The 23,530-nt window shown below is 38.4% G+C and overlaps 4 protein-coding genes across 10 annotated transcripts; 3 read left to right on the top strand and 1 right to left on the bottom strand.

The window, feature by feature from the left end:
* Window positions 1-562: 562 nt before the first annotated feature.
* LOC120002216 (OVARIAN TUMOR DOMAIN-containing deubiquitinating enzyme 12-like) lies at window positions 563-8,522 on the top strand. Of its 5 annotated transcripts, XM_038850887.1 has the most exons (13): window positions 719-850; window positions 1,988-2,385; window positions 2,489-2,661; window positions 3,192-3,265; window positions 3,445-3,499; window positions 4,386-4,460; window positions 4,570-4,643; window positions 4,731-4,779; window positions 5,494-5,578; window positions 6,006-6,062; window positions 6,587-6,723; window positions 6,759-7,541; window positions 7,888-8,522. In XM_038850887.1, the coding sequence occupies exons 2-11, from the start codon at window positions 2,067-2,069 to the stop codon at window positions 6,670-6,672; spliced, it is 1,047 nt and encodes a 348-aa protein (XP_038706815.1). In that variant the 5' UTR covers window positions 719-850; window positions 1,988-2,066; the 3' UTR covers window positions 6,673-6,723; window positions 6,759-7,541; window positions 7,888-8,522. The 5 variants fall into 5 exon arrangements, with proteins under 5 accessions (XP_038706813.1, XP_038706815.1, XP_038706810.1 ...); XM_038850885.1 differs by lacking the exon at window positions 719-850 and adding an exon at window positions 563-712 and having other exon boundaries at window positions 6,587-7,541; XM_038850882.1 differs by having other exon boundaries at window positions 6,587-7,541.
* Window positions 8,523-9,025: 503 nt separating this feature from the next.
* On the bottom strand, window positions 9,026-13,996 carry LOC120002215 (phosphatidylinositol N-acetylglucosaminyltransferase subunit A). The gene is made up of 9 exons (XM_038850881.1): window positions 13,789-13,996; window positions 12,856-12,989; window positions 11,612-12,184; window positions 11,053-11,207; window positions 10,156-10,246; window positions 9,906-10,022; window positions 9,720-9,823; window positions 9,429-9,519; window positions 9,026-9,298 (listed from the first exon to the last, which is right to left on the bottom strand). The coding sequence occupies exons 2-9, from the start codon at window positions 12,970-12,972 to the stop codon at window positions 9,203-9,205; spliced, it is 1,344 nt and encodes a 447-aa protein (XP_038706809.1). The 5' UTR covers window positions 12,973-12,989; window positions 13,789-13,996; the 3' UTR covers window positions 9,026-9,202.
* Window positions 13,997-14,511: 515 nt separating this feature from the next.
* On the top strand, window positions 14,512-18,311 carry LOC120001369 (ruBisCO large subunit-binding protein subunit alpha-like). 3 transcript variants are annotated; one of them, XM_038849658.1, is made up of 8 exons: window positions 14,512-14,766; window positions 15,142-15,325; window positions 15,956-16,077; window positions 16,215-16,422; window positions 16,533-16,678; window positions 16,776-17,082; window positions 17,266-17,717; window positions 17,858-18,311. In XM_038849658.1, exons 1-8 carry the CDS (start codon window positions 14,713-14,715, stop codon window positions 18,143-18,145), a joined length of 1,761 nt encoding a protein of 586 aa, XP_038705586.1. In that variant the 5' UTR covers window positions 14,512-14,712; the 3' UTR covers window positions 18,146-18,311. The 3 variants fall into 3 exon arrangements, with proteins under 3 accessions (XP_038705586.1, XP_038705587.1, XP_038705588.1); XM_038849659.1 differs by lacking the exon at window positions 16,533-16,678 and having other exon boundaries at window positions 16,948-17,082; XM_038849660.1 differs by lacking the exon at window positions 15,142-15,325 and having other exon boundaries at window positions 14,513-14,766.
* A 748-nt stretch (window positions 18,312-19,059) lies between these two features.
* LOC120001710 (40S ribosomal protein S15a-5) lies at window positions 19,060-21,370 on the top strand. Its single transcript, XM_038850137.1, has 3 exons — window positions 19,060-19,277; window positions 20,609-20,769; window positions 20,945-21,370. Exons 1-3 carry the CDS (start codon window positions 19,148-19,150, stop codon window positions 21,041-21,043), a joined length of 390 nt encoding a protein of 129 aa, XP_038706065.1. The 5' UTR covers window positions 19,060-19,147; the 3' UTR covers window positions 21,044-21,370.
* Window positions 21,371-23,530: the final 2,160 nt, after the last annotated feature.

A 23,530-nucleotide genomic window follows, 5' to 3' on the forward strand; every position in this document is an offset into this window, starting at 1 on the left:
GATCATCGGATCTGTTGACCAATTCTTATTTTAGGTAGGTACCCTAGAAATCAAAGTGAGACCGATCCTTCTTAGTTCCATTTATATTGGCCTAGAAAGGTATAATTTATTCACCACAGTTACAACTTTGTCAATACAATTGAGACAATCCAATAAATTATATGTCCACATGAAATTTAAATTTTAACTGATGAACTAATAATAAATATTGTTGTCAAGATTATTACAATTCCTATTTTATAATTCTAAAATTTAAACAATTTCTATGGCATTAGATTTTTGGGTAGAATTACCGAGACCATTGATAAAAATACTAACAGAGCGTCGATTGGGTCATCTATAAAATGGCAGGGGTATCCCTGTACAAATTGAATCTTAATGGGTCTACTCAGTTAAAATAAAAAGCGCAAGGGTCTTATTGTGTTTCAGCTAAACAAAAGGACCGAAAGAAATAACCTACTCAGTGCTGACGGAGCGAATGTCTTGTACTGGAGCTCACGGCCCCTGGAACTACTGTAGGGACGGAGTCACGGAAGCGGAGAGGGAAGGACGAATTTTCTGTACATTTTTTCGCCGTCAACTAACGTCGTTTCTCTCCCTCAAATTTTCCGTGAATAAGATGCTTCAACCGGCTTTGTATTCCATCACTGAAAGCTAAAAACGTAGTCCTCGTGACGTTCCGTCACTTACCATTTGTGGTCCTCTGTAGATTGTAAGTAAACCTTTTTTAAGTAAGCATTCGCATCTTCTCATTCTGTGGCGTCTCGAGCGCGCTTCATCAATAATCATCAGTTCCTTATAAAATGAATTCTCTGTTACTGTTTTCAATTTCGCCTGCTTTGAACGCAAGGTGTGTTTCGATCATTTTGTGTTCTTCTTTTTGATTTCATTTTAAATGCCAACAGGAGATCTGATTTGATTTATATTTGCGATTGCGAATATATTCTTCTCAAGAATGTTTTTCCATTTTCCTTTATCTTTTTGAGATTTTTTTACGGTTCTGTTTCGTTACCGAGAAAATCTAGCCAAATACTGGAATAGTGAAAAAGAAAATGTGTGTAGTTGTTACTTGAAATGCTATTCCACACCGAAATGATTTCTCCTTTGGCAATGCCGTGTTGTTGAGCTTAGAGAGGACTACTCTGGATATTTCCTTAAATTTAATTTTTATTGTTGTACTGATGTGTAGTAGAAATTTGTTTCCATCTTCTGTTTTCTCCCGCGTTGTCTGATTTTTGCTTTCATAGCTCATTTCTATTATTTATGTAGTTTCTAAGTGTGAGATTGAAGATGGACTCCGTTTCGATTTGCTATTGCTTAAATTGCAGAGAGAAATAGTTCCAGTTGAGACGATTTTTAAGATCTATTGATCTGCACTAGATATTGATGAACTTCTGTAACTGCATAGGTGTGCATTTGTAAGCTGCGTCTGGGGAGCATATGTGACTGAAGTAGGCTTGTTAAAGGCTCGAATAATCTATAATAGGTTTTTGCAAATCTGTTGCCTGAGTTTAATTATATTAAGTTTCTTGTACCATATGGATCTTAAAGTTCTTCTGATTTATTATCATCATATTATGTAGCTTTCCTAAAGGTGAGCATGTGGCTCGGTAGAGTTGTAGTGGTGCAACCTAGAGGCCACATGTTCAATTCCTAGAAACAACCTCTCCACATATTATGTAGGGTAAGGTTTGTGTACATTTTGCATGTCCCTGACCCCGCCGCTTCCTGAGTTTCCTCCTTAAGAAGCTCAGTTACTCATTTCTTCAATTTATATTGCTCAAATTTATTGAGTTTTGTCCACATTTTTGTTGATGCATATGTTTATGCATCAAAATAGATGCGAATTATGAAGTTGGTTATAAATCCATTTTGTTGTAGCGGTTAATCCAACACCTCCTCTTGCTGATTGATTTTCTTCTGAATCCAGATTTATTTTTGACTTGACAAGACATTTCTTAATGTGGAATATTCTAAATTCCTGCAGGTAAAATCCCACTCTTATTGCTCAAATGCGCTTAGAATAAAATAGACTGTTGGTTTCGACTTAGTTGTCGACGTTGCAAATGATAACACATGAGCAAGATCCTGACGTTGTTAGGTGGGGTCTCCAGTTGTTTGAAAGTGATCCATATTCTAATTGCGGGTATTGTGACACTAGTACACAAGATGATGCTGATTATTATACTGGACAATATTTGGAGGAAGATCAGTATGACCTGCAGTCTTACAATGTAGAAAGTGATGAGCTTATTGCACATGCTCTTCAAGCACAGCTTGCCATTTCAGACCTTCCTCAATCTTCACATGAAGGAGAAGAGCATTCAGAAGCATGTGCATTCCAACAAGATTGGCTGGAGCAATCCATTGGAAGCTATACTTCTGGTTGGTTTTTTTCCTTTACAAATGGCAATCTAGATGTTTGCTTTTTTAGACAGGTACGAACATTTGGGTTGTGAGGTGGGGGAATATCATTTGCAATTTGTAGGTCAGGAGGGCCAAGAGGAAGAGATAGATGAAATGGAACCTCCTAGTTCGTGTTCTAGCCCTCCAGAAATGGCATACAGTGGGGAGGAGTGGTCTTATCCACTGGAATTGGCAGATGAGTATGCTTTTGATGGCGAAGTGGAAAAATGGTTGAATCAGATGGTCCCTGTTCCAGTAAGTGCAGTAGCATAAAGATAGCCTCTAATCTCTGATGAATTTTTTGGGACATACAGCATGTTCTGTAGTTTTAGGTCTACTGGTTTTAATTTTATTCCTTGAGTTCATTGCAAGTTTAATTACCATGCCTGGGTGTCTTCTTGAATTTTGGATATCATGCTAAGGTTACTGCCATCTGTACCACCAACCTGAAATGATTTTTGAAATTTCTACTGTGAATGAATTTGATGGAGTTTCTCTCTCTCTCTCTCTCTCTAAAGTTCTCTCAACAAAATGATAATGGAAAATTTTGATTCACGTGCATACTAATGTAGGCTGGTTGATAAGTATTTTGGGTCTCTTGTAAGTTAATGTCATTAATGATGAATACAATATTTCATTTACTAACTGATAACTAAATGAGTGATTAGAGATAATATTTACACATCATTCTGATTTCTATCTGGCCATATTGCTTTGGCCACTTGCATTTGACATCCTCAAAAGTGCCTGCAATAAATTTAGTATTTGTTGCTGGTTTGGTGCAGCATGTTCCTAGAATAAATGGAGAAATACCCTCCATTGACGAAGCCACATTAGATCATCAAAGGTTATTGGACAGGTAACTTGTCTGTATTCTTTTATATGACTTATGTGAATGGGTTCTTCTTCTCTTTCTTTTCCCTTGTCCATCTTCGTCTTTCATTTTTCAGCTGTACCTGTTCTTATGTCTTGTAGCAAATCTTTCTATATCCATTAAGGGTGTGAAATATCATTGGTCGTATGCCTTTTCTTCTGTAGACTGCAGGTGTATGATTTGGTTGAGCGTAAAGTTGATGGTGATGGTAATTGTCAGGTTAGTTATTTCTGGCTCAATTAAGTTATTTTCCATCCCTTAGTTTTCATAGCGTCACATGGGCATAGTGTCATGGATTAATAAAGCCTTCCTCTGCACCATATGAGTGAACATTGTATTAGTTTTTGCTCCGCCTTCTTCTCTCTACTTGCCTTGTTCATCGCTTAGTTGATTGTCGTATCACTTTTCAGAATTGGTGTTTCACTCCCTTTTCTGCCGTGATATTTTGATATATAATTTAGAATATCAGTTTCCACCTCACAAAAGAAAATTATCATTGCCCTTCTTACGAATATGCCGTGTTAATGATGGATTTTTCTCCTCTCTCCATGTAATGTAAACTAACAGATTAGAAGTTTAGTTGTTATGCGTCACTTTTTGTTCCCTATCAAGTATGGTCTATGGGGTAAATTAGGGTTGATATACTTATGGCTCTTTTGTAAAGTACACTTAAGGTGTTATCTGAAAATTGATATCGGTATATCAACCGATAGAATTATTCACAATTCACATGAATATCATCAAAATGGATCTTGCAGATGCCTCATGTTGGGTATGATATTTGTGATTCTACATTGCTCAGTGTGTGCTTGGGTGCAGTGCATCTCCCCATGTAAGAGTAGCCTCCTTTCATGTCCATGATAGCACACAACTTGTTCTCCTATTATTGTTCAAGGTTGTACCTGAAAGTTTATAGATGTTCTTCATGGCTTAGACACACACATAAACACAAATACACTTATGATCTCCATTGCTCATTCTGTTTGTTTTATGGTAATTTGGTTGTCAACTCTCGGTGCCGTGATTAATTACTGGTGGTCATGAAAGTATGGTGTTTTGTATAATTCATACACCTGATTGCTCATTAAGTTGATAATGTTAGCAGTTTCGCGCTCTCTCAGATCAATTTTATCGAACTGCTGAGCATCATGAGTTTGTGAGACAGCAAGTTGTAAATCAGGTTGGCTATTATAGTTCAGCCTATATCTCCTTAAGTTAATTTTCAGGTGTATTTCTTTGTGAACCTTAACATGTATTTGTTCCTCATTTTGCAACATTCGGATGATCAGCTTAAGTCTTATCCGGAGATATACGAGGGATATGTTCCAATGGCTTATGGTGACTATTTGGAAAAGATGTCAAAGTATATGTCTGTTACTTTTGTTGACTTGATCATTATTCTTTTGGGTAAATCTTGACCTTCCTTTTGTCCTGATGGAGACAATAACAGGAATGGTGAATGGGGTGATCATGTCACTTTGCGGGCTGCTGCAGATTCGGTAGGCTTCTGTTGCTTTGATTTTGTTTTTTTGATGTGACTGAAACTATTGCTACCATTGATAACTCCTATAAGTATGCTAACTTTCAGCACATTGGTACTCTATTTTATTTCTTTTTATAGTGGATTAGTGGTGCAAAGTGGATATTGGAAATGGTTTCTCCAGATGCAAGGATAGCAAACATATACTGTTGATCCATTTTCAAATGTGCATCCTCTTTTGATTGTAATAGTCACTTTCAGTAAAGGAGCTTGTGGATTTTGCTATGACAAGCTAAAAAACTGTAGGGGTGAATGCGGGGAACCATCCACTCAATTTGCTCAATGTGCATAAAAGGTTTCAATTTTTTATATCCCCGTGCTTCAAAAATAGGATTCCCTTCATTGGGACTGACTTCAAGTACCTTGGGGTCTGATAAACAGCTAGTCGAAGAGGATCTTAAGATCATCCATATATAGTCACTTCAACTGAACATGCAATATGGTCTAGTGTAAGGCAAATATAAGTTTTCCTTTAAGACACTGTATCTTTTCCAAATGGGCCAGTTGTGTGATATTTTTTGATTGACATGGATATGTGTGTTCTTTATTATTGTCACTCTCCCTTAAACACAAGATCTTCGAATCATTACCTGAGGCTGGTTGTATGTCTTTTCTCTGTTTGCACATAGATCACCTCCTCTGCTTTCTGACACGTGTTAATTATTGGTTGCAGTATGGTGTTAAAATATTCGTCATAACATCTTTCAAGGACACTTGCTACATCGAGATTCTTCCAAATGTTCAAAGATCAAAACGAGGTATGCTTTATAGAGTCATTAATATATGACTAAATAAACTTTGCTTGGTTATTTTGATTTTTGTTTATGTACACACACCTCCCCACACCCACACCCACACCCACACACACACACATCGACATTGAAATGCTTAGTATGAGTCCCTCTTTAAAGATACTTTGTCATGAGACATTTTGTAACCCATTACTTTCATAGAGTGGTGTGTCTCTGTAGCCTTAAAAGGAGAGGGTGTGATTATGTGAGAGCTCTAAAACATGATAGCAAGCATGTTATGGTCACAGGCCTAGCCAGTCTGATGTCAAAAGTTCCAAAACTAACATGTCGAGCTGACATTTCAGAAATGAATAGCCTCATGCTGCTTATTTCACTGCTATACATGACAAACTAGAGAATGTGGGTCATTTTGTTGCTGACTTGTCCTGTGCAGTAATTCTTCTAAGCTTTTGGGCGGAGGTTCATTACAACCCGATATATCCACAAGGAGGTAAGCATCAACATATTAATATCAAAAATATTCTGACGCATATTCTTATGGGGCAGAGAAATAGAGAAATATATGATATCGTTTTCTTACTGATTTCCACTTAGTATGAGTAGCACGACTGCTCCTTTTCCAAATAATTGCAATTTGCTGTCATTGGATTGGGCTGGAATACAGTTTGATAGAGCATTGCATTTGGTGAACAATAGGTCATCTGTTGGTGCTATGATGAATCGATTGACAATAGTCTGTGTTTCTTGTCGTTTAGCGATGAAATCATGATTTACATGTTATATGAACGAGTTTGCTGTTGAGCCCTCCTTAATCGAGTTATTTTGTAACTGCAAAAAGCTCCATCCTTCTGTGCAAGTGCGGGTGAATGTTAGTTTTTTGCCAGTATGTTTGAGTATCATACGATTTCATTTAATTGTTTTAAATGACATCATCTTCTAGGACTACCTATTTTCAACTTTGTCTCGATCAAAACTATGAATTTATACATTAGATTCATCTTGACCTTGCCCCAGATTTGCCTGCATTTGGAACAAAAAGGAAGAAAAAATGGCGGATGCTTCAGAACGTACACTTGGAATCGCCAGATGAGTACCAATGACTTCATCCTGGTAGTGATGGGTTCTGCTGTATTAAGAACTTCATTGCTTACATGGGTTCTGTTGTATTAAAAACTTCATTGCTTACACTTCAAAAGTAGTTGCAGGCTTGCAGCTTGTAGCTTGCTCCTAGCTCTTTTAGGGAAAATTTCTTTAGGGCATGCATCACAAAGAAGTCAGCGACCACATTGCAATGTTATGGTTTCGTCGCCATTGTACATGCCCATTAATGCAAACCCCATTTGACATTCTTTCTTTTAAAAGAAGGAAGAAAATATTTATATTGCTGCAGAACTTCCCTAAAACTTTGCCGAGTTGCACTTCATTCGTCTGCCTTTTGTTCTCTAGAGTTTTCCGCTTTTGTGGTCAATTGCTTTCTGTTGGTGCATGCCAGTTTTTTTTGTTGCATGTGATTTTGAGCATTTTGGACTAATTTGGAGATAGCACAAATGTGTGTATTGTTTATTACGAGAGAAAGAGAGCTAGGAAGCCTTTTGAAATTTTAAGTATGTAACTCAGTGGCCTTCAATTGTTAAACATTTTAATATCTAGTCCTACGTAGCCTTTTTATCATGTCAGTCATTGTCGTTAGATTGAGATTTGAGACTGGAGAGTTTATGTCGAACTGCTCAACTCGTGCTGCGCTTGACTGGAGCCACTTGACTTGATCGCGGGTCCGTTTTTGTTGTAACTCTGGTCATTTCATCTAGCCTGTTCGCACATTTTGTTGTGTTAACGGGCGTATTGAACCCATCGCAGTTATTTGGGCCTTGGCCTGGTATGGCTTGGAAAAATATCCTCAATTAGCAGGCTGCGTAAATGGCGGCACGTGCAGAGATGTAACAGAAAGTATTCAAAACTTCATGACCAAGTAAGTAAATAATACCCAGTAGACAGTAATGATTCCTTGTCGTTATTCAGCATGTTTTTGTTTTTGAAGTTCTACTTCAATACTCTATCGAAAACAAGATACATGTGTTTAACCAGCCAACTTCAATATTAAAAAAGCTTTAAACGCATTCGCATTGTACCCAGTAATTGTATCAACTTAAGAACAGATGTAAAGTACCTATAGATTAAGAAGAAAAACATGACTTCCATTATTACAAAGAAGATCAGATATAAGATTTCCCCTCAGTACTCTTGCTTCAATTCCCTCTCTCCTCCCTGCTTATTATTCCCTGTAAGCACTTGTAACACGGAGATCTCATTAGCAGAAAACTCCAGGTTAAAGTTAGGAACCAAATGGTCCAAAGGTGGCAGTGACGCTTCAGCCCCTGAAACACCGCAATAATTCTTCAGCAAGCCCTGGTGTTGATCCACCAAGCCTGTAGGGTGGTTGACTGCAGGAGAAGTATTGGTAGGCATGACACCAGTCCCAGTGGCTTGAATGATTGATGGCTCGGCCGCATGCAGAAGCCACTCAATAGTCTGACCGTTGGTGGTGTTACCCAGCTCGCGAGTGAGCTGGAAGATGCGAGCTGCACTCATGGCTGACACTCTGATACGCCTATCACGGCCGTTTACCTTCCTGTGACGGTCTTTGGTGGATCTACTATTTCCGCCGTTATTGATAAGTCTGAGATGGAGATGATCACCGCCGTTTGGAGATATCTCTTCATTGATTTGGAATGGAGACATGGGTTTTGTGTATGTGTGTTGAAGTACTGAAGGATTGTGTATTTATTAATTATTTCAAAATGCCAGGGCTCATAGGGGTTTATATAAAGAGAGAGTCTGTAACGGCAGTTGGTGATGTAATCAAAGGCATGGTAGAAGGAGTTGTCCTTTCTTAGGCAGGAGAATTCTGAGACTTCATGGTTAGTGTGAATAAGAGTTGGGTTGTTGAGAATCAGGCTTGGATGTATCTGGTATACCATTGACGCATTTCAATTTGTCCTTCACAGAGTTTTGCATTAATTGATTCATAATAGCTGTAATTTCTAGTTGCCACGGCCATGCATGTTGATTTTGTTTTGAATGAACTGCAAGCTGGATGAACTCTTGGGAGGACCTGAATTCAATTATCATTCAATTGTGACCATACGCTGAATTTTAGACCAATTTACCATATCGTCAGATAAAAAACTTATGTGTGCGAACTTGAACGCAAAGTTGTAGTGTAGTTTTCGGTTAAAAAATAAAATTTACCTTGTTTTCTATCCAGCCTTTTAGGTTTTGTCCGCATGCTTATATCTTTGTTTGGTCAGCTTCAAAAGTTAATGGGTAATCTTACGTTTGGGCCGAAAAATTGGCGAAGGTGGGCCTGTATGGGCCTCACAACCCAAAGCATTCCCAGCTACTGTTGTTTCATTGTTTCATCCGAACTTGGCGAAAGGCAATAGTCAGACCATGGAAGCTCAACACTAAGAAGTAATAACTTCATCAAAGACAAAAGTTAATGTCCAGGGGGCAATGGCACAGCAACCGACCGCAAAACCTGACGATTAAACTGCTGCAAAGAAAAATGCTTCACAACATGAAAGCAATCTTCTTAGAAGATTCACACAATTCGAGGCAGTAAATAAATCATCAAAGGCTCTCGAACTTGTTCAAAGTCTGTGGCATCTCCCTATCTCCATGATGGGATGCAATATATTCAGGCACCACGTCAATATCCTCTTCAGGCTAAGGGAATATGCAAAGAACCGAAACACGTTACATAGAAAACAAAAATACAAGCAAACTAAAGTGGGAGTTTAGGAGGCATATGCATTTATGCAGATGTGTGCCAGACAGAAAGAGAGGGAGAGATTACCTGCAAAAGTTGCAGTAGTCGCCACAGCAAGAAATCGATTATCATAACCAAGAAGAAAAGCTTGCCTGCCCAAGCACCACATGAGAGATACCTAATACAACACAACATTGTCAGTTGCCCTAAACAATCTGTCAAGAAATATATCTGTGCTGTTTCACTCATTTTGACATGATCGATATTCAGAAACAGTAACAGCCACAGGAGACTGTCAATTGAATCCATCACAATGAAATAGCCACAGCAGATAATATATTAGCATCATTTACTCATACAAGCTTTTCTAATTCTAACCGTGAAAGTCTTTCAAGAAGATTTTGATTGGAGCATCGCAAAGCACGATCGTACACAATCTCAGTCCTCCTAGCAACATCATGCCAACTGTAGAGTTTCTTCATCTACCACGAAAAGGGGGAAAATGTTGGCAATTACTGAGGTTATCAAAAAGTTTTTTTAAACCACAGCTATTTTAATACTCACACGTTCATGCATTACTTGCGGATCAATTTTTGGAAGTAAATATATTGCCTTTTTAATTGCTTGTACCATATCACCTGGGTCTGGTTCTGCAAGTACAACCATGTCTTCAGGCAGAACCTACTTAAGGAATGGAAACATTAGCTGGGTAAACTACTGAAAATTTCTCACACACATCATTAGAAAGACAGAGTACAAGGACATATATCATCATATTAGCAAAGTAGAAAAAGATACTACTCAAAATACATGCCTCTGGGACACCTCCAACACGTGTACTGACTGTTAACAATCCACAACTGGCAGCTTCTAAAATGGCTATGCAGAATGCCTCCGTCAAAGAACTGTCAAATGGGGAAAAGTTATGGACAATTTATCAAAAAAAAAAGAGCACCAAGATGTAGGTTCAAACAAAATTATTGGCTTTTAGTACCCTCACACATAATGGCACACACGTTTCCATAGGCATGCACAACGGATTATCTTCTTAGTGGCTGGTGAATATTAATTCAGTATAAGAAAGGTGAATATTGCTAACAGCCCAGCGGATCCTGTCTCACTACTATTCCAACATAGGCCTTGCATCAATATTATCCACTAGACATAGAAGCATGCCAAAGGTACATTTCCTAGGCAATAGTATGAAAAGCTGGGAAATCCAGCAGTTTGCAATTCTGCATCATCAAGGAACTCAAGTCATAGAAGCAACAACCCTATTATGCAAATACAAATATTTGTTGAAGAGAGAATCTGGCAGTAAAGAGCTGTCAATTGGTTCATGGCTCACTTGAAAGAGAAAGTATCTGTAGTATTCTAAGCAATGAATGATTTCAAAATCCCAGAAAACAGGGCTAATGTCTTTTCTGGTATAATGTGTCAAGAGTATACAAACGGCCGAAATAAAAAATATCTGTGAAATAAAAGACGCCACTTGTCCTCTAACTTCTATCCTCTTCTGCAGCTTAGCTGATCATCCAAGCCAACACAACACCAACAACAAAAAGATCCAGGATCTAATTATTAGATAATCAAGAATGATATACCTCATCTTTTACACAAAAATCATGACATTAGGTGCGTTGATCAAAGCTTCTAATAGAATTAAAGATAGGAGAAATAAGAATTTCCAATCATATACAGATCTTTGTACCTGTTTAAAAAAATATGGCCAGAAATCAGGACAGACTGTACACGAGCATGGGGAACAGCACCCAGCATTTCAACTCGATCCTGGAGAGAGTGCTTCTCCCTCATCTCTTCTAACCGCACGCGTTTAGGTCCATCTCCTCCAACAATGAAACGAACCTTGATGCATATTCCATGTTAGACGACTGAATGCAAGTAAACGACCAAAATGCTGCGATTAAAGAAACAAGTTCAACCCGGAATCACAGCAATAGAGACTTCATAGTGATGGCTAGCCACACAAATTTTATTGCATAAGAGGAGTTCATGCAAGCAGGTGGCATAGACAGCATCAGGATTCATAGAATGGAACCCTTATGTCATGTCCAAATTTAAAAATCAGTGCCAAAACAAACTCTAATGTATATAGATTGATCTCTTTCACATTCCAAGCACATAAAGATAAGATTGTTTACCATATTCAGAAAACAAATCTAGTCAAGTAGAAATCAAGGAAACAAAACCATATTGCTAACAGACATGAACATGAACCAAAATTCAATAAGCAGCTCCAGGGTACTCACATTTGGACACAATTGGCAGACTTCTGGAATGACTTCAACTAGCAAATCAGCACCTTTCCGATAAACCAGTCTACTTAACACAACAATAACAATCTCTTTAGACTGAAGCCGCTCTGGTGCAGGCTTGAACATGGCAGTATCCACAGCATTAGGGATTACAAAGACCTTGTCTGGTGGTAAACCAGACCTGAGTACTGTGTTTTCCTTGCTTGTATGAGATACACAAATGGCCTGGCTCACATCTGCCAAAGTAAACTGCAATACTTTGTTCATGTGGATGCTTCCCACATCAGCAAAACCATAGAGCGAATGATCAGTGAACACAACCTTGTAACCCATAGTGCGTGCATGCATCAAAGCTTCATGACAAAGAGTTGAGAATGCTTGATGCCCATGTACCAATGATATTTTCTCCCTGATAAGGATAGTCCGTACAATTGGAAGGGTCCCATAGAAAGTTGGTAAGGTATTCTGCATCAGAAATGGTCTCCATGGTACATAGTAAACCTTCAGACCATTTGTCATGTATCTGACACCAGAGCGACTTCCATAAGCATGGGTCATCACCACAACCTAAAAGACAATTAAAAAATTAAAAAATTTAAACAAACAAACAGATAGTGAGCTCGTCTCAACCCTTACTTAGGTTAGGTTTATGCGAGATCTCTCGAAGGTTGGACCTCCTTGCAGAGTAAACAATGGATACATGAGTTGCTCATATTGACCAACTTCCACTAATTCTCTAACCACAAACAAAGTAACTACAAGTAAAAAAGAAGTGGAAGCAGGTAAAGCAGAAGCAATGCCAAACCCTTGCTTACAAGGAGAGCAACATAAAGATGAGAAGAGTCTATTATAAGCCCCCAAAAAAGACAATAAAAATCGGTCAATTTCATAAATACTATGATAGTTTTCCCGAACAACACGGAAAATTGTTTTGAAGCAATAGGAAAGAAATTTAAAAAATTATGAGATAGAGTGAGCAAAGTTTGTCAAAGATAGTCAGTCTTAGAGAGAATTTCTTCCATGAAAAGTAGAAAATTTAGGGAAAGAACATATAGTATTACGTTGAATCCCTCTCCAACTGCTTTTATTACATTCCCAAATGAAACAGGAGAAAGATACCAATTCCAAAGTTCTCTTTGCCAATATGGAAACTTATGCAGGGTACGCATGCAAGAACTAAACTATAAAGTGATTTATCTATAAAAAAGATACTATATATTGATTGACATGTTTCTGACCTTGTGACCAAGCTTTAGCAGGCATTGGGATAAATAATAGATGTGATTCTCCACTCCACCAAAGTTGGGATAAAAAAAGTCTGAAACCATCAGAATCCTGTGCTTCTCATTGGCCATGAAGTTGAATTTACCACCTGAAATAAAATTTTCACTTTGAGAAAGAAGTTTCTAAATGGTGATGCATGGACATGAGATTGATCAATTAACTAATGTGCTTCAGCATTATATTAACATGAGTAACTGTAATGAGTTTAAAATCAGACTAATAAACATGAATTAGACACATCTGTCAATGCTAGTACTTGAAGTTATAAAGATGGCAATATAAGAACATCAGTAGAGATAACAGCAATAGGAGTGAACCAAATATGCAGCTATTGCTAGCACCAAATATATATAGTACAATCATATTTAACAAAATACATAAATATTACACATAATACTCAACTGCTTTTCCCTTGTATCAAGCTCCCCATTACAATGTTCAATTGATTTAGACAAGGTATTCAACTTCTTTTCCCTTGAATCAATCTCCCTATTAGAATCAAAAGACAAATATTATCCAACTGATTCTCTCTTCTTTCCTGGTTCATTACATGGGATATCCGAAATTGAAGGACAGAAAAATTGGAGTGGGTATCCGAAATTGAGTGACAGAAAAACAGACGCCGCTAATCTAAAGTTGCTTCAATACGCTTCCTTAGAAAATATACCTAAAATTTTTATTTGATGCAGAAAAATATGATGTGCATTCTAAAAATCAAGTATGCGAGGTTACAAAGAACAAATTAATCAAATCAATACCAACAAGAAAAATCATCGACGCTGACTGAAGCTTTTAGAAGTCTAAGGATGGTAATGAAGACACAAAACATCCAAATTTCGATCATCAGAGTTCATAAACTCCAGGCTCTACAGAAAGTTATGACATACCGATAACGCAAACTAAAGAACTTGTTTCGGCTGTTCAATGGCAGTCCAACTAAGCGTCGCTGATTCAAGATCAATTACTCGACTAGTCGAGTTTGGAGCATAGTTCGCCTTTCGAATCTAGTAGCGATAGGTCGAGAGGGCGACAGAGATGGAGATGGTTGCGTTTTGCGCCGGCTAGAAAGCAAGAAATAATTTGAGGCCTAAACACGCAATTTACGACGGGAAACCCAACGGTCATATTCAAGTCCGGTACTAAAACTTTTGTTCTTATTTGGTATGGGCCCCAATGGGGTTTTGAGTTACACTTTAGGCCTGTAATGCCGCCTAGTAAGAATACTAGCCTAGCCCATAAAAAGTGAAATATCGCCCCCAAACGCGCTATGCTGTAGCGACTCTCGCTCGACGCTGCAAGTATGCGAGGTTACAAAGAACAAATTATGTCCGTTTAAGCGTACTGTGAATTGTTGTGAGGTTTAAAATTGTGGTACTGTGAAGTTAATTCAAACGTGAAGTTGTTTGGCGTATTATTTTTAAAATTATGATGCAGTGAGATCCGTTTAACGTATGTAAATTATGATTATATTAGATGAATAATAATATTAATATAAAATTATATATTTATATTGTATATTAATTTAAAATAAAATAATTGATATAATTTAATTAGGTGAGACAATGTATGGGCCGAACCAAGACAACAAGAAGGCGTAGTGTGACAGTGTGCCTCTCAGGTCTCAACGGTTCTCGAACTGAAAGGATCTTCTGGAAGGTCCTCTTCTCTTGTATAGTGGTGCTATTCTTATAACTAAACCCTAACCCCCATTTGCCTCTGCTGCCTTCGTTATCCAGTTATCCACACGAAGCTACCACTGTTGCACAATTAAAGCATAACAATACCAGTTTCTCATTCAGTCATTTGGAGAAATGGCTACCTCCAATGCTCTCTCAACAACGTCTATCCTCTGTTCCCCCAAACAGGTACCTCTCTGTTGTTTTTTTTTGGGTTTTTCTTCCGTTGGTCCGTTTCGTTGTTTATCGGTCTTAGTTTGATTGATTGTTGTATAGTGATTTTGATGACTTTGCATTCGGTTCTTGAAGTGAATGATGAGAAGAAAAGGAAATGCATAATTGTTCAATTGTTCTGGCTTTTTGGAGGGCTCTAAAGCTTTGCTCCTTGTTTTTGTTCTTGGGCTTATCAGAATTATTTTTTTTTTTTTTTTTTGCTTTGATTGACTATATCAGTGTATCTGTTTTTATTGTATGATTATATATGCGTGTGCATAGTGCATACGTTTGTATTGCCGTGCGTATGAATGTATGATAAGTGTTGTGGTGTGTTTAATGATTTTCTAGGGGAGTCTTGGTCGGAGGGGAAGTCAGCACCAAAGTCAAAAGCTAAACTTCCGACCACCAAACAGGCGTTTATCCGTCCAAGCTTCTGCAAAGGAAATTCTGTTTGATCAAAGCTCTAGGGCAGCACTTCAAGCTGGCATTGATAAGCTTGCTGATGCCGTCGGGCTCACTCTTGGTCCTAGGGGTAACTTCTTAATCTAACATGACGTCTGTATATAAATTTGATAGCTTTTTATGGCGTATTTTGAAATCGTTAGTAAGCACACATGAACTTGCCTAGGATTTTCTATTCACTCTTTTTTCTTCATTCTACTATCTTTGATAGTCCGGAGGATCTACTTCAGAAATCGTGCAGGCTGGATGGATTAAGATATTATGTATGCATGAATTAATTTTGTTTGATTCGGAGCACAATTGTAAACACATGTGTGAAGTAAACATAGCAACAGTTTCCACTATGTGACCTGTGGTTGATTTTTGGCACATCGGTTTTGGACATTGATTGTCTCGGGTGTCTATGTGTGTGAATATTTTTCCTTTCTCGGAATTTTCTCCAATTTATGTTGACTAATTTAATTTGTTTGCAATTCATTTAGAGCTCTTCATAGTCAGCTAATATACAAATAATTCTGTAGGACGCTTATGACTTCATTTCTGGTATTTGTAAGTTGCTTACATGTACTTTTTTGACTGTTAGATGGTACATGCTTCATTTTGTCGAGCTGTTCGTTTCTATGACTATTGTTGATTCCATTAAGTTTCAAAGAACAATGGTGCTAATAAACATGACATTTTTTTATTTTATGTAATGAAGGGAGGAATGTTGTCTTGGATCAATATGGAAATCCTAAAGTTGTTAATGATGGGGTAACGATTGCGCGAGCTATTGAGCTGCCTGATCCCATGGAAAATGCTGGAGCAGCTCTCATTAGGGAGGTCAGATCTCTCTGTCTGTCTGTCTCTCTCCCCCTGCTAGAACCACTGTAATGTGGTTACTATTGTTCAGTTGTGGATCTTGGCCATGTTGTGTGGGTTTGGTCAAATTTGTTGACTTTTCTGATTGTGGGATGAAGGTTGCCAGTAAAACAAATGATTCTGCTGGTGATGGAACGACAACTGCATCAATTCTAGCCCGAGAAATAATCAGACTTGGACTTTTGAGTGTCACCTCTGGTGCTAATCCAGTCTCACTAAAGAGGGGAATTGAGAAGACTGTACAGGGTTTGGTAGAAGAGCTAGAGAAGAGGGCTAGGCCTGTCAAGGGCTCTGATGAGATTAAAGGTAAGTTATGGTCATGTTCCTGGTTTTATTCACATTTCTCACACCAAGTTTGCATTTAGAGATACAGTTTATCTTGGTTGTATCATTGTTTTGTACTTCTAATTTTCCAGCTGTTGCTTCCATCTCGGCCGGAAATGACGAGCTAATTGGGACAATGATTGCTGATGCGATCGGCAAAGTTGGGCCTGATGGTGTTTTGTCTATTGAGTCCTCGTCGGCATTTGAGACTACAGTAGAGGTTGAAGAAGGAATGGAGGTGTGTATGGATTTGCATGTTGGAGATGTTCTACACAGCTGCCTGATATTATTTCTGTAACTCCTTGTGTGTTTTTCCGGTTTGTGTTGGCCTGCAGATTGATAGAGGTTATATTTCCCCTCAATTTGTTACAAATCCTGAAAAATTAATTTGTGAGTTTGAGAATGCTCGTGTGCTGGTCACCGATCAGAAGATTTCTGCTATCAAGGACATAATTCCCCTGTTAGAGAAGACTACTCAGTTGAGAGCTCCTTTGCTTATAATTGCAGAGGATGTCACTGGGGAGGCTTTGGCTACTCTTGTCGTGAACAAGCTGCGAGGAATCATTAATGTGGCTGCCATAAAAGCACCTGGCTTTGGGGACCGAAGGAAAGCTATGCTTCAGGATATTGCCATCCTTACTGGTAAACACATTTTTCCTCTGGTATTTTTTTAATAATTTTTTGTGCCTCTAAATGCATCAATCATTGCACTCTATATCAAGCATGTGTATTAAATTGATTTAACTTTCTGTGTTGTGAGACTTATTGTGAACTTATCTTCTTATGGTGCTAATTTTCTGTCTTCTGTCACTGACTATACTGTAGGGGCCGAGTTCCAAGCCAGTGATCTGGGTCTGCTTATTGAGAACACCTCAGTTGAGCAGCTTGGAACAGCTAGAAAGGTGACCATTAGCAAAGATTCCACTACAATTATAGCAGATGCAGCTTCCAAGGATGAGCTGCAAGCGAGGATTGCTCAGTTGAAAAGGGAGTTGGCTGAGACAGATTCTGTTTATGATTCAGAGAAACTGGCTGAAAGGATTGCAAAATTGTCTGGTGGGGTGGCTGTTATCAAAGTAGGAGCTGCAACAGAAACTGAGCTGGAGGACCGTAAGCTCCGAATCGAGGATGCTAAGAATGCAACTTTTGCAGCAATAGAGGAAGGAATTGTGCCTGGTGGAGGTGCTCCTTTGGTTCATCTCTCGACTGCAATTCCTGCAATTAAGGAAATGCTTGAGGAGGCAGATGAGCGATTAGGAGCTGACATTGTGCAGAAGGTAAGAAATACTTTTAAATTTAGCTTGTAGTCACGTTCTTTTTACATATTCCATTGGCTTGAAGGAAAATTGGTTTAAATTAGCATTTTGCATAGATTTTTTGTATGTAGTGACAATCTGTTTCATATGTTGGGCTGTAGGCACTGGTGGGGCCAGCAGCATTGATAGCTCAAAATGCTGGAATTGAAGGGGAGGTGGTTGTGGAGAGATTGAAGGAGAGTGAATGGGAGGTGGGTTACAATGCCATGACAGACAAGCATGAGAATCTGGTGGAAGCTGGAGTCATTGATCCTGCAAAGGTGACAAGATGTGCATTGCAAAATGCAGCATCTGTAGCGGGAATGGTCCTTACAACTCAGGCAATTGTTGTGGAGAAGCCCAAACCCAAGACTCCAGTAGCTGGTGCGCCTCAAGGTCTTGCTGTATGATATATAGGAATCTTACAATTATCTTTTAGGTTTTTAGAGGATGATAGGAGTGTTTCAACTGCAGGAGGAATGAAATAAATGCTCAGTTTTTCTGAATCTGAGGCTTTTTTTTTTCCCCTGAATTGGATCTTTTAAATTAAAATTTTGTGGCACTCAAGAGTAATCATGCGCTGTGTAGTCGTGTGTAATGTCTCTGCTGCCTCATTGACAACCCTTGTTCTGGAATCATTTTATCATCTTTATATGGAAAGCTGGTACTTACAAGGATTCCAAGGACACCCCACCTGCAGATGGAACACGGAATGAACTTGCAGACTCTGTAATCTGTATCTAATGATGCTTCTAGTCGCATGTTAATAAAGCGATTGCTATTTGATTTCATTGGCAAATATGTACTGTAATAAAGCGTTGGTTTTCAGTGTTTTTTTTTTTTTTTTTTTGGAAGAGACAAGAAGAACTCGATATCAAGGCAAGGGAAAATAATATGAACAAGGGGCTGAGCCAATATGCTAATAGAAATGTAGCTGGCCCATTGGACCCTTGTGGCCCATTTTTTGATGATGTGGGTTAGGGCTTAGTCCATTCTCAATTCCTTGAAATATGATCAAAATTTAGAAGTAACTTAATAATTGAAGGTAGTATGATCAATAAAAAAAAATTAAATATTTTGTTCTTAATGAAATCTTATTTATTTATAGACCTTATGGATCGAAAAAAATGAGAGTGAATTTATTGGGATAAAAGTTTGATTTGAGAGTGAATTTAACCCAAGAATGTTTGGTTTTAACTTTAAATTGGACACTAAAATTGTTTTTCCAAGAAAAGAAAAAGATTTTTCCCCTTTTCTGTATTTCCCAATTTGCACCTCTTCTTTTCCAAATGTCCGAAATGCCCCTCAAATTACAAAAACCCTTTTCCCCATACCGGTGCCCTAGGGCTTTTGGGTTTTGGGGTCGTAAATTCCTTCTTGTTAGAAAGACGGTGAACGAGCTAGCTCAACAGATGGGAAGGAGGATACTGAACGATGCGTTGAGGTCTATAGTGAATGCAGAAAAAAGGAGTAAAGCTTCGGTGGAGTTGCGACCCATCTCCACGGCGATGTCTTCTTTCCTCAAAATCATGAAGGAACGAGGTAAACCTAGCCACTCATATGCTGGTTTCCCTCCATTCACCGCTTTCGATTCAGCTTGGATTGGCTGATCGAGTTGAACCAATTCCCTAATCTGAAAAGTCTTAGGACTAGCAATTGTGTGCCTGTGCTTTTGCAGTGCTGTTGGATGCTACATATTAATCGTGCGTGCCTCCTATATGTATGATTGACACTCGAATTTCATTTTATTTGGCCTTTTGAGTTCGAAGTTGAAGGTGAAAACTGGATTTATAAACGAGACCTTTTCTCCCCGAGATGTGTGATGGGAAAAATGTATTGTCTCGATGAATATATCCCACAATTTATTTAGATAATGAATGTTTGGGATCCATTTCATTTACCAACATATATTGAGTGTCCAAGATTAAGTTCTCAAATTTTTTAGCCCATAGTAGTTTACCTTGTCAATGATTCTGACTCGTTTTCGTGAAAATTCTTTGCAAAATTTTCAATCCTCGTGCCACTTTTCTTTTACCTGCATTTGTGGATGATCTGAAGAACGTTTGGTGTTTTGTGTTCGACTGGAGGGGCTGAGGAGGAGAAGCAGAATTAGTGCAGTGACCGGCTATTGACAGTTCACTTTAAATGCTATAACTGGTAGATGTTTTTGTTTCGCAAAACTAAACCTCGAGTATTTCATAAATGTTTCCATTTTTGAAAGATATTGGAAAGCTTGAACATTATAATATATCGCCTACTTTTCCCATTTGCCATCTACTTGTTAGAATGAAGTTGCTCTGGACAGCCCAAACAAGTTGCCAAACAGCCCTCTGTTTTTTAAGGTGAAATTGAAATTAGAAGTCCCTTTCTTGCTTCATATGGTGTCATTCTACCAAATATTGATGACCTTGAGGGCCTACATAAATATCCCTCGTTATGGACTAAATTATTGCTTTCCCACTATAGGTGGCTCAATGTCATTTTTTGGAACTGTAAGTGATGGTATTGTGCATTTCTGGTTTGTCATTTTGCTGTGCTGTGCTATGCTTTTTTTAAACTCTTGTTTGCTCACAAATTCAGAATTGAGACCAACCCATAGCCCCTTTTTTGTTTCAGAATTTGTATAACATTGTTTTTGCGGTTCTTCTTTGTATGTATTTGGATTAAATGCTTTAAATTTGCAGTGGCATTGATCAAGTATAAAAAAACCTCACATGTGCTATTTCATTCAACAACTTCTTGTCTGTTGTTTGTTAAGACTACTAATCTTAAGTTTATCTGGAGTCAGGAATATAAGATTGACTCGTGTTATGTTTTTTTACTTTGAAGCTAACTGCGTTGACAATGTTTTAACTCGGTGATCATCTTGTTAGGATATATCAAGAATTTTCATGTTTATGATCCACATAGAGTGGGAAGGATTACAGTTGAGTTACAAGGCAGGGTAAAAGATTGCCGGGCTCTCACGTATAGGCAGGATATCAAGGCAAAAGAAATTGAAGCGTACCGCTTGCGTGTACTTCCAACTCGTCAGGTTTGTTCAAATCTATGAAATCCTTGTTGATTCCTCGTTACAGATGAAGGGCTTCAGACACTTTTGTTTGTGTCTTTACGCTCATTTGCTAAATGATGATGATGATTTACATTCGCCAAAGTAGTCTTTTCACTCGCCTTCTCTTATGTTTCTAAAATCTCAATCTTCCATGCAGTGGGGTTATGTTGTGATCAATACTCCAGATGGTGTTTTGGATCATGAAGAGGCAATGAAAAGAAATGTAGGTGGTCAGGTCCTCGGTTATTTTCACTAGGTGTCCACCTCATAACACCTGTTAGAAGGGAAAGCAGATTAAAAAGGTCGGGGCATTACCAGTATAGTAGGACTTTGATGATATGGTCAGACACCAGTTTTAGTTATGCATGTCTTCATCTGTGCTGTGGTTTCGCCTGGCAGTTTGAACTCAACTGACAGAATGAAGTAATCCTCGTGTGTTTTTGTCATTGCTTGCAACTTCTTTATGTGAGGCATTGGGGGTCTCAGAAGTTGAAATAAAGCAGGGTCGCTATTTGTGTGCTGATTCAATCCAGTACTTTGATATTTGCTACACTTAATTAAACAATTTTGAAGATCGCTCTCGGTTCTCTCTTCTTTTCTCGACACCTTATGATGCTTTCTTTAATGGGCCTTCCATTATTAAGAAAATGGCGTGCGTTCATACTTCATAGTCCAACTTTGACTAGCAGCACCAGGCTTCCCCGGTTCTTAGACTGGGCTATTGAAGGGTTGAGGAGGAGGCCCATAGCAAGTTAAATGTGGTTATGTCGTTGCGCTGTTGCTAAAATTCAGCCTTCAGATCACAAAACTGCCTACTTGCGGAAAGGTTTTACAAATGGGCCGCTCCTAGAAGGCTTTCTCTGGTGGTATTTTTCACTGCTTAGCAATATAATCAGATGGTGGCCTCAACCCAGCACTCGTTTTGGGCCTTAGCCCAGCCCATTGTAGTTCCACCTTCTTCGTATGTATTAAAAATTAATTTAAAATGGTTAAAAACCTACCACTAAATTATTTTGATGATTTTTATGGGTCAAAACTATATGGATGAATTAAAACCAAGTTAATTGATATCGCTGCTGTCTCATTCACGTATCACATCGGGTAATATTGCCACTTGGCACCTACTATATAAAAACGTTATTTTTGGGTTGGTCAGTCAACCTAAATCCACTAGAACTATTATGTGTCGTAATCATGTCTACACAATTTTGGTAGGAACATCTTTAGCAGAATCCTAAACGTCCTTATAATTGAAATTGGATTTTTAAATTCTCAATCGAAGACGTAAAAAATGTGTTACTATTGGATGATGGAGGACTAATCGACTTATTGAAGCAAAATGAGGTCTTTGGGCCCATCCCATGCCCCCACCCATGGGAGCTCTGTCCCATGAACCACGTTGACGTGTATGACAGGCTATGTCTCGGGACGAGATTCTTTCTTCGCTTCAACTGTATTGACTTGGACATTAAGACAAAAATATTCGACACAGAATCTCCTTTTTGCCCGACATGTTTTTGTATACGTGTCATGCCCGGGTTTATTTTCCTTTCATCTTTACAAAATGAGAATAAACAAACAACGGATACCGAATTCCAGAGTTAAAGTTTTAGACGTGAAGAAGTGTTTATTCCAGAGTTAGGGTTTGGTGGGTCTTTAACAATGGATGAGTCTTCCAAAATTGCCACAATTAATCGTCTAGCCATCTTAATTTTCAATTCTACGAGTGCTCCAGTCAATTGAGGGCATTTGACAATAATGTGTGGACGGTGCGGGTGTGGAAAAGTCTTGCAATATGAAGAAATTTTGAAAAAGACTAAAGTCATCGTCAAATTAAGACTTGGCACTTTAATTAGTTAATTGCAATAAATTTGAAAGCTCTCCACGAACGGCATGGATTTAATTTTCCACTTTCAAGATTCATCTTCACGTTTAAAACTTTAAATGCGTGAAAGTCCACATAGTGCTGTTTATATATTTGACATGAGATTGTCGTTTGGTTGCAACGTAAATTAGCAACCATTGAAGAGACCAAAGTCACCAAACTAATAATTGATACGAGGTCGGAGGACCCCTCAGGCCCTCACTCTTCTATAAGTAAATGATTTGACATGATGACCAATGCATGTTCAATAACCGTACAACACACGAGAGAGTTTGGGTCCGCTTGGAAGTGTATATTATATTGTATTGTGACCTATTGTTGTGTGGTGCTTATAAAATTGTGGTGATTTGAGGTGAGTTATGCTATTAAAAAAGTGTGGCGTATCATTTAAAAAACTTTGATGAGGTAAATTGACGTGTAGTGATCTGGCTATGAGACATGGCTTGTTTGTGCTTGCATGGTTCAATTAATCCTGGCACACTCACTCACAAAAGAAATTGGCCATGCAAGTTCTGCAAGAGAAAGTATGGTTCCCGCGTGATGGAACGACGGAATCAAGGGCCGGAGGCAAGCAGGTGTGCATGGTGGACGGGACTCTGCGTGATTTAGGTTAAATAAGCTTAGGATATAAACGTAATTATAAAATTTGTTCCGACCAAAATGGTATAAGGTCTGGTGTTTTGACACTGAAACCCACCCGAAGTCACCACACCACACGCCTAAACTGTTTTTGCTATGCTGCTGTGAGATGAGATAGAACGTAATATGTTTGTGTTGGGTCTCAAATGCAGTGCCAAACACTAACCGCACCTTTAAAATATCTAGTCTCTCACTTTTGAAATCTCAAATTGCAAGGGA

This window comes from Tripterygium wilfordii, chromosome 7 (genome assembly GCF_013401445.1).
Source record: "Tripterygium wilfordii isolate XIE 37 chromosome 7, ASM1340144v1, whole genome shotgun sequence".
Taxonomy (NCBI): Eukaryota; Viridiplantae; Streptophyta; class Magnoliopsida; order Celastrales; family Celastraceae; genus Tripterygium; species Tripterygium wilfordii.

Coding starts and splice junctions, on each gene's coding strand:
- LOC120002216 (XM_038850885.1), top strand. CDS start 2,067: ATGATAACACATGAGCAAGATCCTGACGTTGTTAGGTGGGGTCTCCAG. Junction 2,386..2,488: donor CATTGGAAGCTATACTTCTG/GTTGGTTTTTTT, acceptor TGCAATTTGTAG/GTCAGGAGGGCCAAGAGGAA. Junction 5,579..6,005: donor TGTTCAAAGATCAAAACGAG/GTATGCTTTATA, acceptor TGTCCTGTGCAG/TAATTCTTCTAAGCTTTTGG.
- LOC120002215 (XM_038850881.1), bottom strand. CDS start 12,972: ATGGCCAATGAGAAGCACAGGATTCTGATGGTTTCAGACTTTTTTTAT. Junction 9,520..9,719: donor CTTCTTGAAAGACTTTCACG/GTTAGAATTAGA, acceptor GTGTTGTATTAG/GTATCTCTCATGTGGTGCTT. Junction 9,299..9,428: donor GACTACTGCAACTTTTGCAG/GTAATCTCTCCC, acceptor ATATTCCCTTAG/CCTGAAGAGGATATTGACGT.
- LOC120001369 (XM_038849658.1), top strand. CDS start 14,713: ATGGCTACCTCCAATGCTCTCTCAACAACGTCTATCCTCTGTTCCCCC. Junction 17,083..17,265: donor GGATATTGCCATCCTTACTG/GTAAACACATTT, acceptor ACTATACTGTAG/GGGCCGAGTTCCAAGCCAGT. Junction 17,718..17,857: donor GAGCTGACATTGTGCAGAAG/GTAAGAAATACT, acceptor GTTGGGCTGTAG/GCACTGGTGGGGCCAGCAGC.
- LOC120001710 (XM_038850137.1), top strand. CDS start 19,148: ATGGGAAGGAGGATACTGAACGATGCGTTGAGGTCTATAGTGAATGCA. Junction 19,278..20,608: donor CAAAATCATGAAGGAACGAG/GTAAACCTAGCC, acceptor TCATCTTGTTAG/GATATATCAAGAATTTTCAT. Junction 20,770..20,944: donor GTGTACTTCCAACTCGTCAG/GTTTGTTCAAAT, acceptor TCTTCCATGCAG/TGGGGTTATGTTGTGATCAA.